Genomic DNA, 22484 nt, shown 5'->3' with positions numbered 1-22484 from the left:
TTTTTGGGTGCATACTGAGTATAAGAAACGTAAACCATTTTTTTTTTTTGATAAAATTTTACTTTGAACAGCCTCATCCTATTAGTAGTGCATCTCCAAATGCATTGTCTTTGCTTCAACTGAATTATGAGTGAAGTGAAGTATTGATTCTTTGAAATATAAGGAAGACTAGAGGGTGATTCTGAGGTGAAGGCAGTCGCTTATGAGAGAATAAATAGTCAACAAAAAAAGAAGTGGAGGTGGGAGATCATTTGCCACTGATATAACTTGGGTTTCATAATTAAGCACATTCTAAAACCAATGTCACAGTGATCTGAACTTGAATTTAACAGGGAGAACAAGAGTGCCCACTTTCAATGAAATATAGAGCTCTGTAATAGTAAACATACTATATATGGTGGCATGGATCACGCTTACATGCAAAATCCTACACTAAAACTTACTTAACTATAGAAGCAAGCACTCTTCTTAGCTAAGTTTATTATAACGACACAAAGAGCAACAGAAAGAGGAGGATTAATGGTGAGGAAAACATCTCAAAAGATAAAAGACACTTTTCTTGTATCATGATATTAGACCCAGATGGATTCGAACCATCAACCTCTCAACTAGTGAGTGCTCTTTCCATTTTGAGCTTATGGATCCATTGATAGCAAACACAGGGAAACAAACATTTATTTTGATAAAGAAAATAAAAACCATCCAAAGTCGTTTACATCACAACTAAAAAAATTTCTTAGCATAGATGGGGGATCTTATCACAGCACGGGAAAAACAGAGACAAGCATTTGATTATAGTAGCAGCACAACAAGAAGAGGGTACAGGAGCAAAGAAAGACACAACACAGCCAGTGCATCAAGGAATATCATCAAGAAGTGAAAAAATTTGAAGCAAGTGGAAAGAAGTGGAGATGGTTCTGGTGTTGTTCTTTGTTGTTATTACTGTTGAGGATCTTGCCGAGGCCATTGCTGTTGATACGGTGAAAATGGTAGCCAATAAGCATCTCAATAGCAAATCGTTCGTCAATACCACCTCTCCGGGCCTACAAATGAGGAAATTATTAGGCAATATGAAAGCACAGCAACATCAAGTAGATATTTAAAAAATAATTGGTGCATTTGGGAGGTCAAGAAAATCAAATTGTAGGTTATACCAGTAATACCACAGATGTTATTAAGTAATGTAAAGATACCAGAATATATCTACTATACCTTTGTGGGAAAATAAACTTCAGGAAATTTCTGATGGATGATCAAGGGTAAAAAATTCAAAATGTGTTTGTAGCAAAATATATCTACTATAACTTTATGATTACCATTGGTTATAACTATCGCAGGAGTGAAGAATTTTGATGAGGTAATGATTCATTTAAAGGCTCCCGAGGCATTCGGATCTCGCTCCATAGAGAACTTTGCTTGTGTTAGATCTTCAATATCTTTGCAACAAAAGACACGAGAATAAATGTCAAGACAAGCAAATTGAGTCAACTTTATTGATTCTCAATGAGAAAAGGGTACAGAGAATAATTAACATTAAGTGGTTCCTCAAGAACCCATATCCTTGGATAAAACCTATAGCAGATGTTGTACACGTGAAGGGCCCAATAGATCCAACAAGTAATCATAGCTGCTAAGTTAAGGGCTACCAAGGAGATGAGAGATAGATATCTTGAGAGCATGCACAACAGATCTTGTTTAAGACTTATGAAGTGAACCCAAAAAGAAAGCAAGTAAACCTATTCGAGTAGCAAAGTTTTCATCCCGCTTCATTGTAGCAAACTCATGATTCCATTTTTATACCTTGTCCTTGACACCTGCACCTTGCATTTCTTCTTGGTGCTCACACTAAAACTGAATTGTTCCCATTTTGTGATGCATAAGGTATATTTGGAGTTTTCCACTTGTCAAATAACGCCCATAAACGAGAGAATGTTGGTGTATCTCGCACTCTGAAATATAGAACTTCTAGACATATATGGTTCGATTTTATTTTCACTCAATGACAAGTGGGAGGAAGGGGAGACTCTGGGAACATTAAGAGAGTCAAGAAAAGATGGACGATTCCACGGGTTCCAGTTTCGATGTTACAGGGTTAAGTGGGATATGATTGGAGTAACTTTTGAGATCAAAATTATAACCTGAAGAGAGTGAGGAATCTGATGATTTCCACCTTTCACTACTTGTGCTGGGTTCCTGATCAACAGAACTACTAAGCTTCATTCGCCCCATATAAAAAATAGAACCACTAGACCGCTCAGCTCTAGGAAAAGATTCCGCTAAGCCGGATGTACAAGGAATAGAATCTCCAGAATAACCGACTACAAGATAGTAAATGAAAAATCCCCAAACGTTAAGTCAGACTATATGCACTCCAATATATTGTTCCAACGGAATTGAAAAAAGTGGTAAATCAAAATTAAATAATAATAATAATAATAATAATAAATATAGATAGATAGATAGATTAGGGTACCTTCATTTAGATAAACAGATGCATTGCCACTAGCTGATGTGCTGGCAAATCCAGCATCAAGTTTCTTCCCATTCTTTCCATTTTTTTCCCCATTTTCGTTTTCCTGTCGTTATTTTGTTTTTCCAATTTTTTCATAGACGTGTTGTTATTTTTTATTTTTTTTTTTTTTATTCCTTTTTCTCCTACTCTTATTTGGAAATACCCCAAATTAATTTGGGAGATATTATTGGATTTAGGTGGGGTATGACAAAAATTTATGTTAGTTATGAGGTATGGGAGTGTTTTGTTAGGTATGTCCAAAATCATCCTATATATATATATACATTAATTCTCTAAAAAATAGCTATTTAAACTAGTAAACTGCATAGCAGTGGGGCGTGAGCGGAGAGGGAGAGAGAGGAGTGGAGAGGGGAGAGGGAGAGGGAGAGATTGAGAGGGAGAGGGATGAATAGGAGAAGATGAGGACAGACAAAAACCAACCAAGTAATGTTTTGGGCCATCTTACCCCCACCCGGCCCAAGATCGTTCGCTCCGCTCACTTGATTAACTTAAAATAAGTTGGTACTTAAAACTTCACCTATAAAATGAATTCAAACCTTTGTGGTTATGAAGCACTCACCATAATGATTATCTTCCCAAAATTTCAGCTCATTTGGAAACTTCTAATATCGATAAAAATTGTTGTCATCTTTAAAAAGAAATCTAGCGGTCTAGATATGTTGAATTTTTGTAATTGTTTTTTGCCAATGTTAGAGGTTTCCAAATGAATTGAAATTTAGTAGAGATGATATTAATATTGAGTATATCATATCCACAAAAAAATAGGTTTAAATTCATTTTGTAGGTAAAGTTTTACTTACGTAATTATTTTAAAGTTAACTTAAGTAGGTACTTTTAAGAGAAGGACTATATATATATATAGGGGTAGGTTATGTTTACAACACTTTTTATACAACGTTTTATACAATATTCCTTTAAAATATAAATTAAGTCTTGATTCTTTGTAGATATGATCTTCACATCATGGAGATCATCTCTACAAAAATTCAGCTAATTTGAAAACTCCTAACCACGAAAAAAATTGCTCTCAACCTTTGAATTTTTATCAACGGTCCAAAAATATCAATTTTGTAACCATTTTTTGGCAAACTTAAAAATGTTCAAAGGACCCAATTTTTTATGGAGGTCATATCCATGGTGAGAACATCTTATCAACATAAAATTAGCCCTTAAAACATCTTGAAGGGTCCGGTGGGGGGTATTGTATAAAACATTGTATAAAAAGTGTTGTAAACGGAACCTGCCCCATCCTACCTATATTAATATCCGTTTCTCCCAAGATGCTCATAGTGAGCCACATCAGCAAAGTTTTTAAAATAGTCTCTATTTGAAATTACTTGCCTTCTTACCAAACTAACCCTGAATTTGGCCTGCTCTCTAATTTAATATAAATTAAAATTGTCCTTTCGTGTGTTATGCTAAAACAAAAAACAAAGCTACGCATTATTTCATTATTTCAAATGTACGCATGGGATAAAAAAAAACAAATTCTAAAAAACAATGGATTAGTTAATTGATATGTATTATTTATTGGATATGGATATGGATATGTATTAGTTAATAGATATGGATATGTATTAGTTAATAGATATGGATATGGATTAGTTAATGGATCATGATATGTATTACTTATTGGATATGGATATATTAAACTTCCAAGTGCTTCCCTTAAATATAGGCCCAGACATTATGGGTTTAAGAATAACAGGCCCGGCCACAGGTCGGGCTGCATGGCTAGTATATATATATTACCAAATATCCAATTTTCTAAAACTAAATGTCTTCTAACCAATCATCTAGTCATTTGTATATGTTTCTTGTACAATCCGGAGAAAGAAAAAGAAAGGCAAATTATGTTAACCCGCATCCAAATTCCTAGCTCCGCCTCTAAAGTCTGACCTTGGTTATATAATTTCTGCAAACTTTAACTGATGAAGCTTGACAAACTCTACTTAAAAGATCATGAAATCGAGCTTCCGTTACCGAAGAACCGAGACCACCATCGTAAAGTGATGCTTTGCTTAATGAAGAAACTGGTGTGCTGGTTGGTACTGCCGGAACACACGACATTGAGAAGCTTCCAATGACAATGCAACACACGCTATATGCATTAGTCAGAGAATCTGAGTTTTGAAAGGTGGCTCGAAGGAGCAAAGTTGTGGCGAAAGAGAGGCAGCAATCTAGTGCTTCTAATCTGAAAGTTGGCTTCGACATACAGCAGAACCGCCAGAAAACACAAAGGTACTTATATAACTTGAAGAAGGTGCATTTTATCCGTGAATCAGTTTGGGTCCGATCTTGAACCCTTAAGATTCAAAGTGTTCCACGACCTGATATAAACTTCCGTAGTACATATACTACATAAGTACATAGAGATGTTGATGATGAGAACGAAATATGTTTCTGGGAACTCAAGCAACTTATTTGAACTTTGGATTCGTACAGCCATACAGGTTGATGATATGAAGCCTGTTTTCTACTTAATTATTGTACTAATTTGCAATCTGAAATAATAATGCTGTTCAAACTGTCTAGTTATAACCAACAAAACCCAAGTATTCTATAAATTGCAGTAGAACACATCTCAATGCATATATCAAACAGAGAAAATAATTAACATTTTTCGAGTAGCAGATAATTTACAACATCCTTACCGAAGAATTGGTATAAAAAAACAAGACTGAAGTCATTCAGCCATGCTAAATATAAATGTGTATTCATATATGACAAACTGGTAACAATGTGACTACCAGTACATGTTTTTGACTCCTCCGAAATGTATTCATTCTTTTCTTAGGCCAAATGTTCTGAAGAGCTTCTGTAGATCTCCTCAGCATGAGAAGTTGTCACATAAACTGCGTTTCTTGTGAGCGAGCTGTGGGTTCTTCCATAAAATAGATAGACAAATATTCCAATAATCATCCAGATGGAAACACTAATCCATGTGTCAGCTCTGAGTTTAGGAGAAATGTCTTAGAAGTTTACAAGAGATTAGACCTTACTGACTGGTAGGGTACAACACGGTACTAAATCCAAAACATTCACGGAAAATGAAGGGCTTTGCTACACGCCTACAGGAAGAGAAGAAAATAAATTAAAACAACACACGGCAGGAGAATAGAAAGTACTCACCCAAGATTTATCATTAAATAGACGTTAACAAGAATGCACGCAATGGGGAGGAGTGGAACAAATGGGCAAAGGAAACCTGCCGAAAATCCAGTCAATTATATGATCAATTCTATATTATAAGCACTTTCATGCCTGAGTTTTTAACATACATTATTCTCTTAGAACTTCAAGGTAATGCAATGCAAGATTGAATATAAAAGATACCTCCAGCATGTCCAAAGCTATGTCTTGCATCATCTTGGTCAACCCAGTAGAGTATAAATAGACCACACAACAGGAGCATACCTCCAACTGCGCACACTGATATGCGTGCAAAGCTGATATAAACAAATACGCATGGCATCCAAAACATTATTGATTCAGAACTAAGGTTCAACTTCTTGATTTTGATACATGAGTTGCCCTAAGTTTGATGCAATTTCTCAAAGAATAATAAATAACATTGATATGATACTTCCAAGTCCCTATAATGGATAAAAACTTTTTTAGTTTTACCTCAATATCTCTTGGTGTTGTTCAACCATCCTATAAAGTATTTACAAACTTGCCATCTTCAGTGTCCAGCAACTAGGTCAGTTATGGTGATTCTTATAGATTATGAGCATCCAACTTAAAATCAAAAGGTTATAAGTGGAGAGGCCCAGGAACATTATACTATACCACAAGGTTTCACACATCCGTTGCAGGAGAATAACAAACATCTCAACAGTGATAATACACTGGGTGAACATAATCTCTTTCCATGGTACAAGTTGTTAAAAAATATGAAGGCAAAGCAGAGAAACCTGCACCTTGTAACCTCCGAAAACTGGATAAAAGAGTAGATCGATGCAAGAGAACCATGAAGGGCTACTTACTTGAAAAATCGAAAAGTGGGGAGAATTGATGCAAACCATAAACCAATAATGTTTAGCAGTGAACCTTACCTAGGAAGGTATGCAGCTGATGACGCAGAGGTGAGGAAAAGCACGCCCATACATGCAGATGTTATGCCCCAAGCTGCAACTCTTCGCCTCTTTTGCTCCTCGGATTCATCTACAGCATTTGTTTCTTTAATATTGATATAGACCATTGGTAGAAATAAGTATGAATAACGTTGCAATTTACACGGATAACCAAGGCACAAGTTACCTCAATCCAAACTAATGAGGACACCACTTTCCCCAGTAAGTGTCCTCATTAATTTATACCATCTAGTAGATCACTTGCATATAAGCTTTTATAGGAAAATGTAATTTCAAAAGAACAAGGAAAGAAAATAATTCGCTCTCTTTTGTCTCTTGCTAATGAAACCCACTGTAAAACTGGAAAGGTAGAAGTTTTGAAAAGAAAAGTATATCACAGTAATGGTTCAAATTTTTTATCACAGGCACCTACTGTTGGAACTAAAGACAAATTTGACTTGAACAGTCCTAATTGTTCCTACCCAAGTCGAATTGGATTTGCACATAAATTAAGAAGTAGGCCTATATCCTCCGAAATAATACCTGAAGGTGTTTGTACTGCAATTACCTTGATCAATGTCCTTAATGATAAGAGGATAAGCAAGTGATGCTTCGGCATCTGCTTGCAGATGCTGCTGACTATTCCCAGATATTCCAGCTATGTCTTTTGGATTGATATCGTTATTTTCCTGATTATTACTACTGTCTGGAATTGACTCTGAATCAATTGATTCTTGAAGTGATGGCGGCAGTGGCACCAGAGCTGGGGGGATGTATCTGAGTATCAAAATAGAAATCGCAACAATGGTGAATGCAAGAAGTGTTCCCACACTAACCTGCACAAAAGTAGCACCTCGGTTTGATTTTGTGAACTACATATCTTCCATCTTTACAAGACGACACTGTAACAGTATGACTAGAGAACAATGCAACCCTCTCATATACCATAAAAGAAGGGAACCAACGATTTCAGAGCCCAAATACCAATACATAAGAGCATCAAATAAGTCCATACCAATGGACTTTAACCTAGAAGTGAATGTGGTTCTAACTATGCATGAATCACAATTTCCTAAGATTGTAAGAAGAACATAAGCTTGTGAACATCTGATCGCGCAAGAGATCAATTGAATAGCATAAATCTAGGCGGGGAAACTTTACTCATCCATCCTTTTCTTAGGTGCAATAAGTTTAATGAAGTACTTAATTTTTGAAGTTCAGACCTCATTAAAATTGAAGTAGGATATAAAAGCAGTGATGATCTCCTAATGAAAGATCAAGCGGAGTGATTAACTTACCATCCCAGCTAACTGTGAAACATCCATAAAAAATGACAAGAATGCAGCACAAATCCCAGTCACTATTGTGCCCTTGACAGGAACTTGTGTCCGTCTGTTAACATCAGAAAAGAATTGTGGAAGTAATCCATCTCTAGCCATTGCCATCAGGATTCGAGGCTATAAGGTTGAACAAAATAAAAATCACAAATGTATGAGATGGAAAAAATTTAAGAGGTGATGTAATCATGAGTAAGCAAATATACATTTCCACTGAAAAGACTTCTAGGACAATCTAGAACTTTAAACACGTGGTGGGAAGAGAACAGTTATAATCTACAACTCTTAAGAAACTCTCAACGAACTATAAAATCCTTTCACCAGAACCTGGAAAAGGAAGAGAATTTGATCTAAGACAAAGCTTTCATTTAAAAAATTTCAGACTTGGTAATATAAGCTAATGTCCGAGGCGTTACAAGTATGCCGATTTCAAAGTGTTAGCCTGATAGCTTTGTTGGTGTATTAGACGTCTTGGATATTATTCAAATGCTAACCAACGGAAGAACGGAAACTAAAATCATAAAAATAAAAAATAAATAAACAAACTCGTTATCAATAAAATTTTCACTTAAAAAATAAGTAGGAGGTGATTGGTTAGATTTCTGACAAAATCATAATAACCAAGTGAGAAAGTACTTTTAGTTCGCCTCGAAGATCTAAATCTAACAAAATCTTTAGAAAACAGTATGTAGGTTGATATGAGAGGGCGTTTGCTACAAATCCCCATCTTTACTTTTATCTAGTAATTAGAGTGTGTTCATTAAGAACAAAGATAGAAAACCATTTGAATGAACAAGCAGTTTATCTTCTAAGAACTCACAGCTCATTAACAAACCTTGTAAACAATGACATGAAACATCTAGAAGTTAGCATGTTAAAAAATATGTTACCTGTGGAAGAAGTGAACCCATTAAGGTTGAGCAAAGTGCAGTGACTGCTCCAGCTGTAATAATGTACCTTCAATGAGAACAGTTACGAAATGAACACACAAAATCAGTATAACAAAATTACCCAAGCTTGAACCTAAGACTGAAATTTGCATAGTTAAGAAACTTACGCTGCCCACTGCATCCCATGGCTGGAAAATGCAGAGGAAATGGGGGTGTCAGGATCCATTGCATAGTAAGGTACAAGCCCAACAATAACAACAGAAACCAGCATGTACAAAGCGCAGCATATAAACACAGCAACCCCAATACCAATTGGCAAATCGCGATGAGGATTCTTCACCTTCAATGAATAATAACAGCTTAGAATAAACATAACATAAAAATTCACAATCTCCTGAAGAGTATCGACGTAATGGAGAGGTGGTAACAAGAAACTTACTACGCTTCAAACATATTAAACCACCGTAAGGAACTTTACATTGAATTTCCAACAGAAATTTAGCAAGTACCGATCAAAAGCAAAAGAAGAAACATTATATATTTATATGTCTATAAAGCTTTCATGGATACAGTGTCAATAGTTTTCATGGATAAAGTTTTCACGGGTTGTCAAACTTACCAATATGTGAGAAGTGAGAAGTCTGTTTCCTATACTAGTATTAAACAAGGAACTCTAAACATAATTGTTATCTCATTTTTTAATAAGGGATTTTACAAACAAAGGATGGGGATAACAATGCACTGACACTTGCATACGAGAAATATTCACCGACTGTTACAATTGTTGCATAGAAAAGCTCAGATTTAATATCTACAATAGATGAATTTACTATTTCAAAAAGAAAAAGAAAAAAGAGTGGTAGGCATTGCATTATCGAGAGTACAGTGTAGCAAATCGACCTGCATCCAACACTCACTGGGACTTCACCCATTTAGATGAAAGCCATGAACCACATATAAGCATACAATTAGTTTCCACACAGAATGATATTAAAAAGACCAAAGAGAGCCACATCTACCTCCTCGGCAGTGCTGGCAACCACATCGAAACCAATATATGCAAAGAAGACTGTTGCAGACCCAGCAAGCATTCCGTTCGCCCCAAAAGGAAAATACCTATGAAATCAAAGAAGAAATGAACTACACTTCAAAGCTTAATATACACACTACTTTTTCCCCAAATTGATAATAAGAACTTCCTTACCCACTAGGAAGTTCATATCCAACCCATCCGGCCTTAAAACCAAGATATGCACCAGCTATTATAACAAAAGCCATGACACAGACATTTGCAATCATGACAATGGCTTGTACAAAGGAGCTCTGCAAAAATAGCAGTTGATGGAACTTTTAGAAAAACCAAGAAAACTAGACTGCAATAGAAAGAAAAAGTGCAGCCAAAATAAAACCTCTTTGATCCCAACACACAACAGTCCAGTCACTATAAGAACAAGAAGAGCTGCACATGGATCAACCACCACATCAAGCAAGGGTATGTCTACACGGCCTAAGAAAAAAGGGAGACCATCCTTGCCTCCAAAAAACAATGCCTGTGAAAATTGTGGACATATTCATCACTGTTGAGGAACATAATTTGCGATTTAAAATGTACAGCATTTTTAAGGAGCTGCTGAGACAAAAATCGTAACATTCTTTGTACAAAGTTGAACAATATAACCTGTACCTAGCAACTAATTGCAACAACGTAACATTCTTTGGAGATGGATTTGAAATTCAAAATCTTCACATTACAGTTTCTTCTTAGCTAGGAGTCCAAATCTTCTTACCGTTGTTTCTTTTTTGTTTGTCCAAATAATTTAGTCACATATTGTGCTATCTCATGAAAAATTGCATCTATTATACATATTTCCAAGTCTTGTAGTAGACTAGTAGCTACAACAAGCTTGTCTACGCTGAGAACTTGTCATCCAAAGGTATAGTGTCATATACAGCCACATATAAGTAATATAGAATCCAAATACATTTTCATGCAACAACTTATTATTTTCAATTTTAGTTACCGCCACTATCGTGCTCACATGGATAGAAGTGGATTTGGCATCTAGCAATTCTGAAGTTAAATGTTGTTATCACTCTTAAATAAATGTGAATCAAACATCTGATTATGATATTTCTGGTTTTTTACTTTCTTAGTTTCATACAGCCTATTTTATGTTGCAGTAACTTTTTCCACATTTTGTTACTTTCCCCCTCATTCTCTCTGAGTTTTATTCTCCCATTTTGAGATCCATTACATAAATTTGCGAACATGCCAAGCTTGGTCAGCACCAGTGGACTATGAAACAATACTGACATACAATTAACAAGAATATCTAAACGACATCAGAAAAATAGCAGGGGGAAATAATAACTTAATCAAATCCTCAAGAACAACACAAGTGATTAGAGGAAACAATTTGAGATGGAGCGATACCAGATTTGGTGATATGCCCCGAGCAACTGCAGAACCACCTATTGTGTATTCAAGAACAAGAGCCCAACCAATCAGCCATGCAACACTAAAATCAATACCAAAACTAAATTAGTTGCCGTAAGTAATCAGTCTTCTATAATGGCACTAAACTCGCAAATATTTGGTTTCCCAACAATGTGCACTACACTTTTTAGAAAAGAGAGGGGATGTCGCAAAATCTGAGAAGCATACATACCCTTCTCCAACACAAATGTATGAGTAATGATAGGCACTTCCAGCAGATGGGCATCGACTTGCAAGCTCTGCATAGCAAAATGCTGAAAGAGCAGCGGCAATCCCAGCTATTAGAAAAGAAACCGTAAGGGCAGGTCCCGAATGCTCTCTAGCAACCGTTCCAACAAGAACATAAACTCCAGCTCCAACGGTAGATCCAACACCTGATTAGAGGAATCACAAACGTAACTGTAAATGCATTGATAGGATTACCGACTGTCTACTTTTCACTTGGGTCTGTTTGTCTTGCTCATTTGCCTTCATTTTCCTTTTCTGCTATTGTTTCCTTAACTCAAATGTGCTTAATATTATTCGTATGAGAAAATTACTACTTCAATTTATGCACCATCCAACGGTATATTGTAATTCATATTTAGTGCAAAAAAAAAACTGAAAAATCACAGTATCTACTGCTGCTACTCTCTATTCACCTTGAAAAGAGGGAAACAAAGCACAAGAACAAAACAGTTTCAAGAACACAGAGATTAAAAAAAAAGAAAAGCATTATTACCAATAGCAATGAGCTGAAGAACAGAAAGTTCCTTAGCTAATTCTTGATGATTACTTGTCCTTACATTATGAGCTGAATCAACATGTTTTCTCCTTAACAAACTTGTAATTCCCCATGAAGAACTGCCAATAACCTTTTTTGCATTAACCTCACAACCCATTAAAACTTCCTTTCTTCTTCCCCTTTCACAAAATAATCAAATAAATCATAACCACTTCCTCAATTCCTCAAAAGATTCAATCTTTCTTCTTGGGGAGTGAGCAGAGTATTTATTCAGTCTACTTTTTCCAGCATTTGTGTGTTTATCTTTTCTTGGCAAGTCTATTTTTTGTCCCTTTCAGCTCTCATTTATTATTTTACCAAAAACTGCAAATTTATGATTGCCAATTTATTTACAACAGAATCAAATGGTGTAAATGTTTTGCTTAAATAAGACCATCAATGGAAATTAATGTAATCAGAGATTAATATTTCGCGCAAATGTCGGCATTCTGGTATTTGCTGAAGTTTTAGACAATTTTGGTTTTTGGCATCACAATCTCTTTGGAGTTACTCGAACAAATGCCAAAAGGTTATCGATAGTGACGTGATGACAGCCGCCTATCATTTTGTTTTTAGGGAATAGGTAGGGATATATGATGGAGTTCTTCTAACCCGAGGATATCCTCATAGTGACCAGATCCGAGATCGTTGGATGTGTGATCTAACGGTCCGAAAATAAAAAACAAACTGAAACGAAACGGTTTCGGAACGCTCATTACTATGAAGATATACTCGTGCTAGCCCAAGCCTATATGATTTGCTATTTAAAACAGAGACTAGCGGTGCAACTTGTTGAGCGCTTATGACTAGAAATCTAAAATAGAAAAATAATTGTGTAGCACGTCACAGTACCAAAATACTAGTGCCAAAAATTTAAGTCTAGTAGATTTTGTGTTCACATTTGCACTTTAGTATCAAAATGCAAATCCTAACGAATTTTTTCCTGGAGTCAAGACTGATCAGCGTTTTGTGTGAATGTGTCATATATGATTATATCATATGCTTCAGAATTTTCTTGATGCAACAGCAGACACCATGCGCGAGATTAATTAAAGGTTGTTTTCTGCGAAGAATCTATTAACTACATAAACCATGCTCCTAGTAAACACTTCATCCTCACATAGTCACATTGTATTGTGTAATAAACAAATGTCTTTTTTTTTAACACTTTGAGTTATAGACTCGTGTTCCTGAAAACGTGAAAATTTTGGTATGTGGAGTATATGAGATTGAGAAGATCTGACAAAATCAACACATCTTATCCCATTTGATCTTATGTGTTTGTTGCTGGATGTTAAACGAGGGTATGGTCTGAAAACAGCTTGTGGAATGCATGCAAAAAAGATCCAATCAAAGAGAGCGTGACGATGACAGCCAAGGTGGATGGTTCCACAGCCACAAGCCCACAACCCACATGCATCACATTTTCACATCTCCACAGTTGATTTTTAAAATAGTTTTTCCCTTTCAAGATCTCATAAAGTAATTTTAAAATGTGTATCATATCGTACATTCGTATCCATATCGTTGGGGACCCTTTTTGTGGGGAACTTTTTTATATTGTTAGGGACTTGGCGATATCTTGGACCAGTTCACTAAGAAATTAGGACAGCGTAGGTCATACTCATACACAACCCTAAATATACAGGCATACAGCCAGTCAGCTATATTCTACTGCCCAAGGATTATCTGCATAGAAAAATTATGTTGTTACCTAGGCGTTTTTGCTTGTATTTGTTTGTCAACCCAATGCGTGAACTCTTAGAGTATCTTTAGGTGAGACTATCCTAACATCAAACACTAAATTTTAAATAATTTGGTGTTTTTTCATCTTTAAGAGAGACACATGTTGATGAAAACACTAAAAAAACATTAAAGCAAACACGTGTTTGTTTTGGTGCTGTATCAAATATCTCTCGCGGTTTTTGGAACATCGCATGGGCTTAGACGAGAGTGTGGGCTTCAATCACGCGATTTTACGAAAACTGCGGCGACAGATTTGGAAATAGAAAAAAGAAAAAAGTTGATGTGCAACACATCGCGCGGTTTCTGGAAAACCACGCGTGTGGACTTGGGCTTTTAAGATAGACTTCAGTAGCACGGTTTTGAGAAAGCCGCATGGGCTATATGGCGCAGTTTATCTAAAACCGCGTCATTTGATGGCGAATATTTAATATTTCTCCTGAAGTTGGTTGGTGTTTTTTTAATTTGGTGTTTGGTTTGGTTTAAAATTTTGGTATTTTCTTAGTTTCTCTCCTAAATATGCTCTTAGAGTGGATCTAACTATCTAACTCGAAAGGGTAGCCAGGGAGTGCTAATTCGACCGGGTCTGGGACCCGAGTTTAGGAGACTAGGTCTTCGTTTAGTATCATCTCTGCAGTCATTTGCATTAGCACAGACAGCAGACCCATCAATCCGAACTTGCCCAACATATTAAGTACGTAAAAACACGGGTAACCGAGCAAGGGGACATGTAAAACGCATTAAGGTAAGGGGATTAGGTGTCATTTACTTTCCACCGATGTAGCGTTATTGTTTTATAATATAAGCATTTACCTTGCTAAGCCTACTTTAGAGTTCAACACACTGACACAAAGTAGACACTTGGATCAAAGCATATAATAGTGTCGTAAAAACTGTAAAATTCTGAGATAGCAGTGGCTGGACAAGATATGCCGAGAAATAAAGTGTCAAAAGTATTAAGAAAAATTAAATAAAATGGCACTTCGTAACATGGAGTATGGAGTAGAGCAGAATTGAATCAGCCATATGAACGTTAAGAGTCTTACAGATAACCTCAGCACAGTGTTTCTTTTTTCTTAAATAACCTTTCAGTAGGTCCTGTTTACTCACCTAACACACCCCATATCGATCACCGAAATATTTGGATAATGTTATCAAAAAATAAAGCAGGCAAGAAGGTAGCCCAATGTGCATTACCTAAATGCGACTTGGAATGTCCACAATACCTTGTTGCTGATATCGTCTGATTCATACAACTAAGTACACCAAAGACAACATGGCAGACACTGTACAGTAACAGCAGTCTGAACCAGCAGATAGCTAAAGTAGAGAGTTGAACCTCATCTAAACGGCCACAATTACAACCAGAATGTTCATAAGCTATGAACTACATCATAAAATTCCAAATCGTAGGCTCGACTCTTACTTTTTTAAGAACTAAAAACTCTTAATGTGTTTTCTTGAATTGTGGCATCTTACAAATAAAATAGTTTAAGTACCCAATCAGTAAAATCCATAACTGTTTCTGTTCAAATTTAACTTGCCTGCAAGCACTGTAAATAAAGTGGGAAGGACGCTTGTTCAGTGGAAAGACACACGCCTCTCAGTTAACACAGGAATTGTTAGTTTTCTCTGAAAAGTCAGCCTGCTACTAAGGACCTATAGTAAAAGATCCATTTCATTGCCATCACACCACATCAGCACGAAGCAAAGATTGATGCTACAGTGGCAATGTTTGATTTTCCAATCCCTTGCTTTTTTCTCTTATTTTTCCTTTGAACACTCAATCAATGATATTGTACAGATACAAGCACCCAGAACTTTCACTTCTCCCAGTATCAGGTCCGTTGCCTTACCCTCCTGCCATTTGTATCACCGCCATCTGAAAGCTGTGCCCCACGCCGGCTCTTTCCACCTCCACTGCTACATTCCTCCTCACATCCTGCCACCGTCTTCAGAAGTTCCGACTGCAGTGATGGGCAATTTTCTTTAAGATACTTTCGAATCCATTTGATCGCATAACGGCTGCATTAAAACATAACAGGACCATGAAAAACATATAATTAAGCACAGTAAAACAATAGCCATAGAATAAATAGAAACCTTAGCCTCCACTCTCGGTTCCCGAATAATCAATTACTTGGGGTGTTCCTGAAGAATGAAAAACTTCATAAACATAACATGCAGCAGTTGCTAAATCCGCGATTCTGGAAATCAGTTTCAAACTCAAGCATTAAAAGCGATTTTCATTAATTAACATGTTAGCAAGATTACAACCTGTCCGTGCATGTTCAATGAAGTAAAATGTTATAGAAGCATATATTATAGAAGAAGATTGTTGATACACTTAGCTATGATCTAATATACATAAATTATTAGTAAGAAGTCTATAATCCTGTCATGGCGAACCATCAATAGCATTGATACGTTTGATCTCTTTCAAGCTAACTACATTAAAGATGAACAATCAATCGATCGCTTAAAAGTACGCCAAGCGTAGAGGACGATTAATTCACTTAGGCAAACATAAATATGGTATATTTGCACAACCATCAATACGCTTGGTACAAGGAAAAGCACAAGCAAACAAGGTTTCACTTAAGCAAAAAGTTGGCCTGTGATTGGTGTAACGGCGAATTTAGTACACGTATCTGGTAAAAATAAAACCTCAAAAAAGTGTCTAGGATTTGTCTATCAATCATGATAGGCGACTTCCAAGACTAGAAACTTTATCCAATCAATGATTATCGAATGAGAATCACATGTTATACCAGGGGAGTGAGAATCATGTGTTATGCCACGAGATGGCCAATCCTGAACTCATCAAAAGCCCTAACTATCGCCACAATCAGTCATATATGCTTCATAATATTTTTCATCAAGTGTAGGATCAGCGATAATATGAAAATCCAAATATTAGTTCGAGAAGACTACCTCAAATGTGTTGATTGTTCCTAAACATCCATAATTTCTTGTTGGACAACAGCTATTCAGTTAAATGCGTAGGATAACTAGGTGCTGAGATGCTCTGAGGGTAGGGCAATGGGTTGAGTGGGACTTAGACAATACTAGGCACGCGTATGAGCTAGGCACTTGGGTTGAGCCTAGGCAAGCCTTTGACTGCATAAGTTGACAGACATTGGACTGAAGAAGCTGCCAATACCATATTCTATTCCTTTCTCTTAGTAAATTACTAATATTTACCGGTGCCTCCATGACCTCACAATTTTTACCAGGCAAACAAAACTCTAACACAGGCTTCTGCTGCCAAGACTACTCACTTTTCATAACTCGGTAACCTCGAAACCAAATTGCTTAAGGATATGAAAGAGACATAACCAATACAGCCTAACTTACGCTTTCACCATGTTAAGGTTCAAGGCCGTCCACACATTATGGGCTTTATGCTCCTTCAAATCCCTTGAGGAACCAACATCGTCCGCAGTATAGTAGCTAGTAGATTGCTTACTTTTAGACCAACAGAAAAAATATATGTGATTACTAGTTACTATACAACCACATGACGACAGAGTACTTGCATCAATTAGGAATTTAAGACGGTAAATCCTCCCTTGAATAATTTCTGGGACATTAAGAAAACTCCTCAACAGCCAGAACACTTGAAAAAACTGCACCATTACAGTACAGATATGAAGCTCAAGTTGCATAATACGAAACTAATTTTAACATATCAAATAAAATTAGATAATAAAGTTGGCAGATAAACTTTTGTATTGTACCTAAAGCGCATTTATGCAGTGTATACTAGTTACGAACTGATCATGGGGGTGGAACTGTCCACTTCCACAAAGTGAGAACTCATACTCAACGACAACCAAGATTTAGCTGACTAAAACTTTACTTACAAAATTTAGTTACCACCGCACATTCACAAATAATAGCATTGCCAGTGAGTAAAGAATGAGAAGTATACCTCCAAGGTTTTCAGCAGCAAATTTCAGGCAAACAGATTTTAATTCCATGGCATGATGACGGTCGGCCAAGGCAAGCGTTTTTGCCACAGAATTCACTGAGATATCCTTGCAGAGATAAGATTCACACATCAGTCTTAGTCTATCCAAACCATACTTATCAGCTGCGGCTAATAGGCTTGCAGCTAACGTGTCAGATGTGGAGGATGCAGAGGATGAACTCGAAGCAACCAGCTCGGAATCTTCCATTAAGGAATCTCTGTATATGAAATGCAGCATGGCCTACAAATCACACAAGAAGTTTATATTTAGCAAGTTGAAACAACTAACAACAATGCCTTGGCTCCCCACTAATTTCACACAAATGCTGCACACTGTTGTTCTAACAACGATACTGAGTGAAGAATAATAAAGTTCTACCTTAAAAACCTTAGGTTCTAGATCCGTGACAACAACTTCATTCTTATCTTCATCCATCCCATCAAAAATTCGGATCGAAAAACAGGAGATCTAGCAGCTAATACCAACTTATGAGCATGAAATTTCTGCCCAGCCACATCAAAGACGACATCTGAACCTTCCTGATTTTCCAATAGCATACCAAAATGGTTTCCAATATCTGAATCAGGAACATGCACTGAGTGTAACCGAGAGCAATCAATTGTAGAAACCACAACTCCAACCGTACAATTAATTCTCAAACAATCATCTTTGAGAAAATCCGAAGATTCAAGCATAGCACGTCTGAAAAAGCGCTTGTACCCCCTAAATAATAAGATCATTCAACAAATTACATAAGGTTATTGATACATAAAAGCGTAAAAAAACACACAAGTTTATACATAAATCATAACAATTAACACATTTGAAATTGTTCCATCAATGGATATACAACTAAGTGCAAAAATCCAAACCATTTACCGCCAATAGTTCACAACATGAATTTTCATAATGAGTGAGCAAAAAATTAACAGAGAGTGAGACAATTTCATGTGTAACACGTCTGAAAAAGTGCTTGTATCCTATAATAAGAAGGCATTTAAACAACTTAATCCCAATTGTACAAATTACGTAAAACATAAATACAAATCAAAATTAAGCATAAATGATATAAATGAACACGTTTCAAATATAGTAAGCATTATTGTACATAACAAGCGGAAATATCCTAATAATACTAATTCCAAAAAATGTAAATACAACACAAATATATTGATAAATCATACAATTAACAAATTTCAAATACTTCCCACGACACTCAAACACCAAAGCAACATAACAAGCATTATTGGACATACAGTTACACAACAACATCCTATTAGTACTAATTACACAAACTTATACATAAATCATAACAATTAACACATCCAAATAATTCCAATGCCAATTAAAACCATACCACATGCTCCCGCGATATTTCAAAGTATAAGGCCCGCTTTCCAACGAGCGATCAAAATGACTATGAACTTTATGTTTCCCTTTCCCACTCTGATCAACAAGTGTTAACTCAAAAAGAGCTCTCACATCTGTTCCTTCACTAGCTAATGCAATAAAAACCGATACATATGTCGAATTATCTTCTGGATTTTTACCATCTGGGTAGAAATAAATTGCCCATTGATATCCACCCACTGTAAAATTCTCACTTGCTATATGTTTCCCAATTCCCATCCCTTTAGCTAACGAATATCCTTGAATCACAAACTTATGTGATCCATTTACTGTTTCTGTTACTGATCTTGAACTTGTCGGTGAAATTAACCCGTTTTTTTCCAAAATTCCGATTTCTGGCATTGTTCAATTGATAAAGTTTGTAACTTTCATGAAATTTGAATGAAATTCCAGCTAATTCGAGTGAATTGGTGTGAATTGTTGGGAGAATTGAAGAAATTGGGTGTTAATTTGGGGAATTAGGGTTTTGGTATTTAATTTGGGGAGAGAGATATGAGGAATGGGCTAAAATGATGAAGCTGCGTAATACACACACTTAATAGATCGAAGAGGATGGTCTGCTTTTTTTAATACACTTTTTATATATATATAGTAATAACCGTATTATTTGTGAACGAAAATTTATGTCCGTTGATTTAGTGGTTTTTTTTGTTTGACTGTTTCTTGACCGTTGGATTGATTAAGTTGTGTTTTTTATTTTCTGTTTGTTCGAATTTGTGATCCCGCCTAACTGATGTTTTGGATTGCGTGATCCCGTATTAGGATTTCTATGGTCCTTCTTTATGGTTGGTAGTTTATAGTTTGGTACAACTACAAAATAGAGCTATATGCCTATATTTCGACGATGAGATATTGATTGGAGCTATATTTCAAGGCATGTATCATTGAATTGGAGTTTTGGTTTTTTTTTCTCAGTGAACGCTGTAATGCAGTATAGACATAAATGTGAACGTGTTGCTATGATTGACACGTAAATGATTAATACTCACCTTGTCTCCTTACCTGATTGACACGTAAATGAATGTGAATGAAGTGTAGTACTGTCCGCAGCATTTTGAAGTACAACTTTGAATTTTACTGAACATTTAATTTTTGGTGGGGCTATCACTTACACCTTATGAAATACTCTGAGTACTTGCATGTCAAACGACACGATGCTGCTTCAAATTAATCTTTTGCTTTCTTGAACTGCAGCAACTTCCAATCCCTGTCAGGCTGCAGCAGCAGATTGTTTGTCAGACGAAGCAACACATGCATCGAGACATCGAGTCTAGAAGATTCAGTTTATGGCTGTGTAAAGATTATAGACCAGTTACGACAGCAGATGAGTATACTACAACATAAACTAGCAAAAACACAAGGTGATATTGCATTTTACAGAGCTAAACAAGCTCAACATTCTCAAGAAGTGCAAATGAGTAAGGATAGTGTAGAGGCCATATTCTTGACATAGAAGGTTATAGGTGGTAAGTGGGCCGTAAGTAAGTTAAGATGGAGGAGACCTGATGCTGTTGATTAGGTCCGCGGAATGCCAACCGCTGGGAACTGCTAAAAACTACCGCGACAGGTGGGAGGACCGAGGATGCAGGATCAAGGAGGGATCAACGAAGGATAAGAGGCAGTTGAGAAGAAGCGGAACTCATTAACTTTCAGCGCCTTGGCAGTAGAGGGACCGAGGACATTTGGATGGAGGAGAGATGAGCAGGGACATGAGGCTGATTGAAGAGGAGGGGAGTGAATGATAAAAGGGGGAGAAGAGGAAAAGAAAAAAGATCGGAGAGGTGAGAGAACACATTTTATTAGAGAGAACACATTGAATTAGAGACACATTTTATTTGATAACACATTCGGCGCCGTCTGTGGGGACGAGTGAAAATGGCCACCATAGCGAAAAGAGCGGTAGGGAGACCTAGAAAAGAAGCAGTTCGAGAGGTAGAAGAAGAAGAAGCGAACGCAGAGGTAGAAGGAGTGGGGGAAGAAGAGACATCTGAGGTGGCGGCGGATACAACCAGACTATTGCAAGAGGAGATAGTCAGGTTACGCAATGAGAATGACGGTCTGAGAAAAGAAAAGGAGGCCACCCAGGTGGAAACAGAGCGGAGGGATCTACAAGATAGTGGAATGGAGGGAGAAAATGAAGAATTTCCATCCATAGGGGAGGAACAAATAGCGGGCATCACGATGGAGGTGGTGCAGGCGATGATTGAGAAAGATAGGGAAGCGAACAGGAGGGGTGGAGAAAGTGAACCAGGCGCAGCTTGAGAAAGAGGTGGCGAGTCTCAATAAGAACCCATTTGGCAGATTTGGTATGGAATTCTGAAGTGCCAAAAGAGGTTGACCAACCCATGTTTGAAAGATATGATGGGAAAGGAGACCCGACGGATCATCTACATCACTTTAGGCGCGGTGATGTCGTTATGGCAGGAAAGCAAGTATGATGGACTCCGATGCATGATGTTCCCGGCTAGCCTTAAGGGGGGAGCATCAGACTGGTATTACAGATTAGCGTCGAGGAGCATCAACATGTTTGAAGAATTAGAGCGCGCTTTTGTCGATCATTTCATACATCAGAAGCGGAGAGTGGTAGATATCGCGGCCCTATTCAATGTCAAGCAATGGTCAGCGGAATCGTTAAGGGAGTTTTTGTGTAGGTTCAAGGAAGAGATGCTGAGGGTGGAAAATTTGGAAGAACATACAGCAGTAATAGCATTCCAGCATGGTTTGAGACAGGGAACTAGAGTCCACGAGTCGGTGTCCAAGATTGAAATCACCACGTTACACGCTCTGTATCCGAAGGTGGAGAAGTACATACGATATGAGGACATAATCAGAGGAACGCAAAGGAAAAGAGAGGAGATCGAGGAAGGCGCGTCTGAGGCGTGGACAAAGATGACCGGAGGGTAAGAAGCAATAGAAAAAGGGATAAGATATCATACGGTGGTGAGAATCCACGGACGAGAGGACCGGGATCGTGGTAGGAGGGCGTTCGGGGAAAGGAAGTCGCATCGCGGAATAAAGCAAACTCCCTTACCGGACCTTTAGAGGAGATCTTGCCACCGATTAAGGGGCTCGGTACTATGAAGGTCATGAAACACACCAGGAGAAATAGAGGGGAAGCCATTCTGCGCCTATCATCAGATCCAGAACCACGCAACCAATGAATGTTATGCCTTGAAGTGGTTGGTGGAGAGGATGATTGAAAAGGGAATGCTTAGAGAATTTATCACTAAGGGGCGCCATGCTGAAAGATTGTCGGCACCA

General features: G+C 37.2%; 3 protein-coding genes across 5 annotated transcripts; 1 reads left to right on the top strand and 2 right to left on the bottom strand.

Annotated features, from left to right (window-relative positions):
- Nucleotides 1–4991: 4991 nt before the first annotated feature.
- LOC147485782 (cationic amino acid transporter 2, vacuolar-like) lies at nucleotides 4992–12453 on the bottom strand. Of its 3 annotated transcripts, XM_086572601.1 has the most exons (14): nucleotides 12055–12453; nucleotides 11506–11707; nucleotides 11271–11355; nucleotides 10246–10386; nucleotides 10041–10159; nucleotides 9856–9952; nucleotides 9004–9176; nucleotides 8837–8903; nucleotides 7908–8066; nucleotides 7178–7445; nucleotides 6592–6700; nucleotides 5870–5982; nucleotides 5666–5741; nucleotides 4992–5486 (listed from the first exon to the last, which is right to left on the bottom strand). In XM_086572601.1, the coding sequence occupies exons 1-14, from the start codon at nucleotides 12212–12214 to the stop codon at nucleotides 5327–5329; spliced, it is 1929 nt and encodes a 642-aa protein (XP_086428727.1). In that variant the 5' UTR covers nucleotides 12215–12453; the 3' UTR covers nucleotides 4992–5326. The 3 variants fall into 3 exon arrangements, with proteins under 3 accessions (XP_086428727.1, XP_086428728.1, XP_086428729.1); XM_086572602.1 differs by lacking the exon at nucleotides 4992–5486 and having other exon boundaries at nucleotides 5870–5965; XM_086572603.1 differs by lacking the exon at nucleotides 4992–5486 and having other exon boundaries at nucleotides 5730–5965.
- A 2783-nt stretch (nucleotides 12454–15236) lies between these two features.
- Nucleotides 15237–19789, bottom strand: LOC147485781 (BTB/POZ and MATH domain-containing protein 4-like). The gene is given in 6 exon segments (XM_086571807.1): nucleotides 15237–15836; nucleotides 15839–15864; nucleotides 17774–18053; nucleotides 18192–18247; nucleotides 18250–18536; nucleotides 19171–19789. Coding segments are annotated over 6 exon segments (1203 nt in total). The 5' UTR covers nucleotides 19566–19789; the 3' UTR covers nucleotides 15237–15677.
- A 1795-nt stretch (nucleotides 19790–21584) lies between these two features.
- LOC147485780 (uncharacterized) lies at nucleotides 21585–22127 on the top strand. Its single transcript, XM_086573582.1, has one exon. The coding sequence runs from the start codon at nucleotides 21585–21587 to the stop codon at nucleotides 22125–22127; it is 543 nt and encodes a 180-aa protein (XP_086429708.1).
- The last annotated feature ends 357 nt before the right edge of the window (nucleotides 22128–22484 follow it).

The sequence above is a fragment of the Coptis chinensis genome, chromosome 7, assembly GCF_015680905.1.
Source record: "Coptis chinensis isolate HL-2020 chromosome 7, ASM1568090v1, whole genome shotgun sequence".
Classification (NCBI taxonomy): Eukaryota; Viridiplantae; Streptophyta; class Magnoliopsida; order Ranunculales; family Ranunculaceae; genus Coptis; species Coptis chinensis.
The sequence above is the reverse complement of the archived record's forward strand: the minus strand, read 5'-3'. Positions and strand labels throughout refer to the sequence as shown.

Bases quoted from the DNA above. Each gene is read 5' to 3' on its own strand.
- LOC147485782 (XM_086572601.1), bottom strand. From the start codon at position 12,214: ATGGGTTGTGAGGTTAATGCAAAAAAGGTTATTGGCAGTTCTTCATGG. The intron at 9,953-10,040 runs GTAAGGAAGTTC...TTGATTTCATAG, and splicing joins GGATATGAACTTCCTAGTGG to GTATTTTCCTTTTGGGGCGA. The intron at 8,904-9,003 runs GTAAGTTTCTTA...TTCTCATTGAAG, and splicing joins CATGGGATGCAGTGGGCAGC to GTACATTATTACAGCTGGAG.
- LOC147485780 (XM_086573582.1), top strand. From the start codon at position 21,585: ATGGGAAAGGAGACCCGACGGATCATCTACATCACTTTAGGCGCGGTG.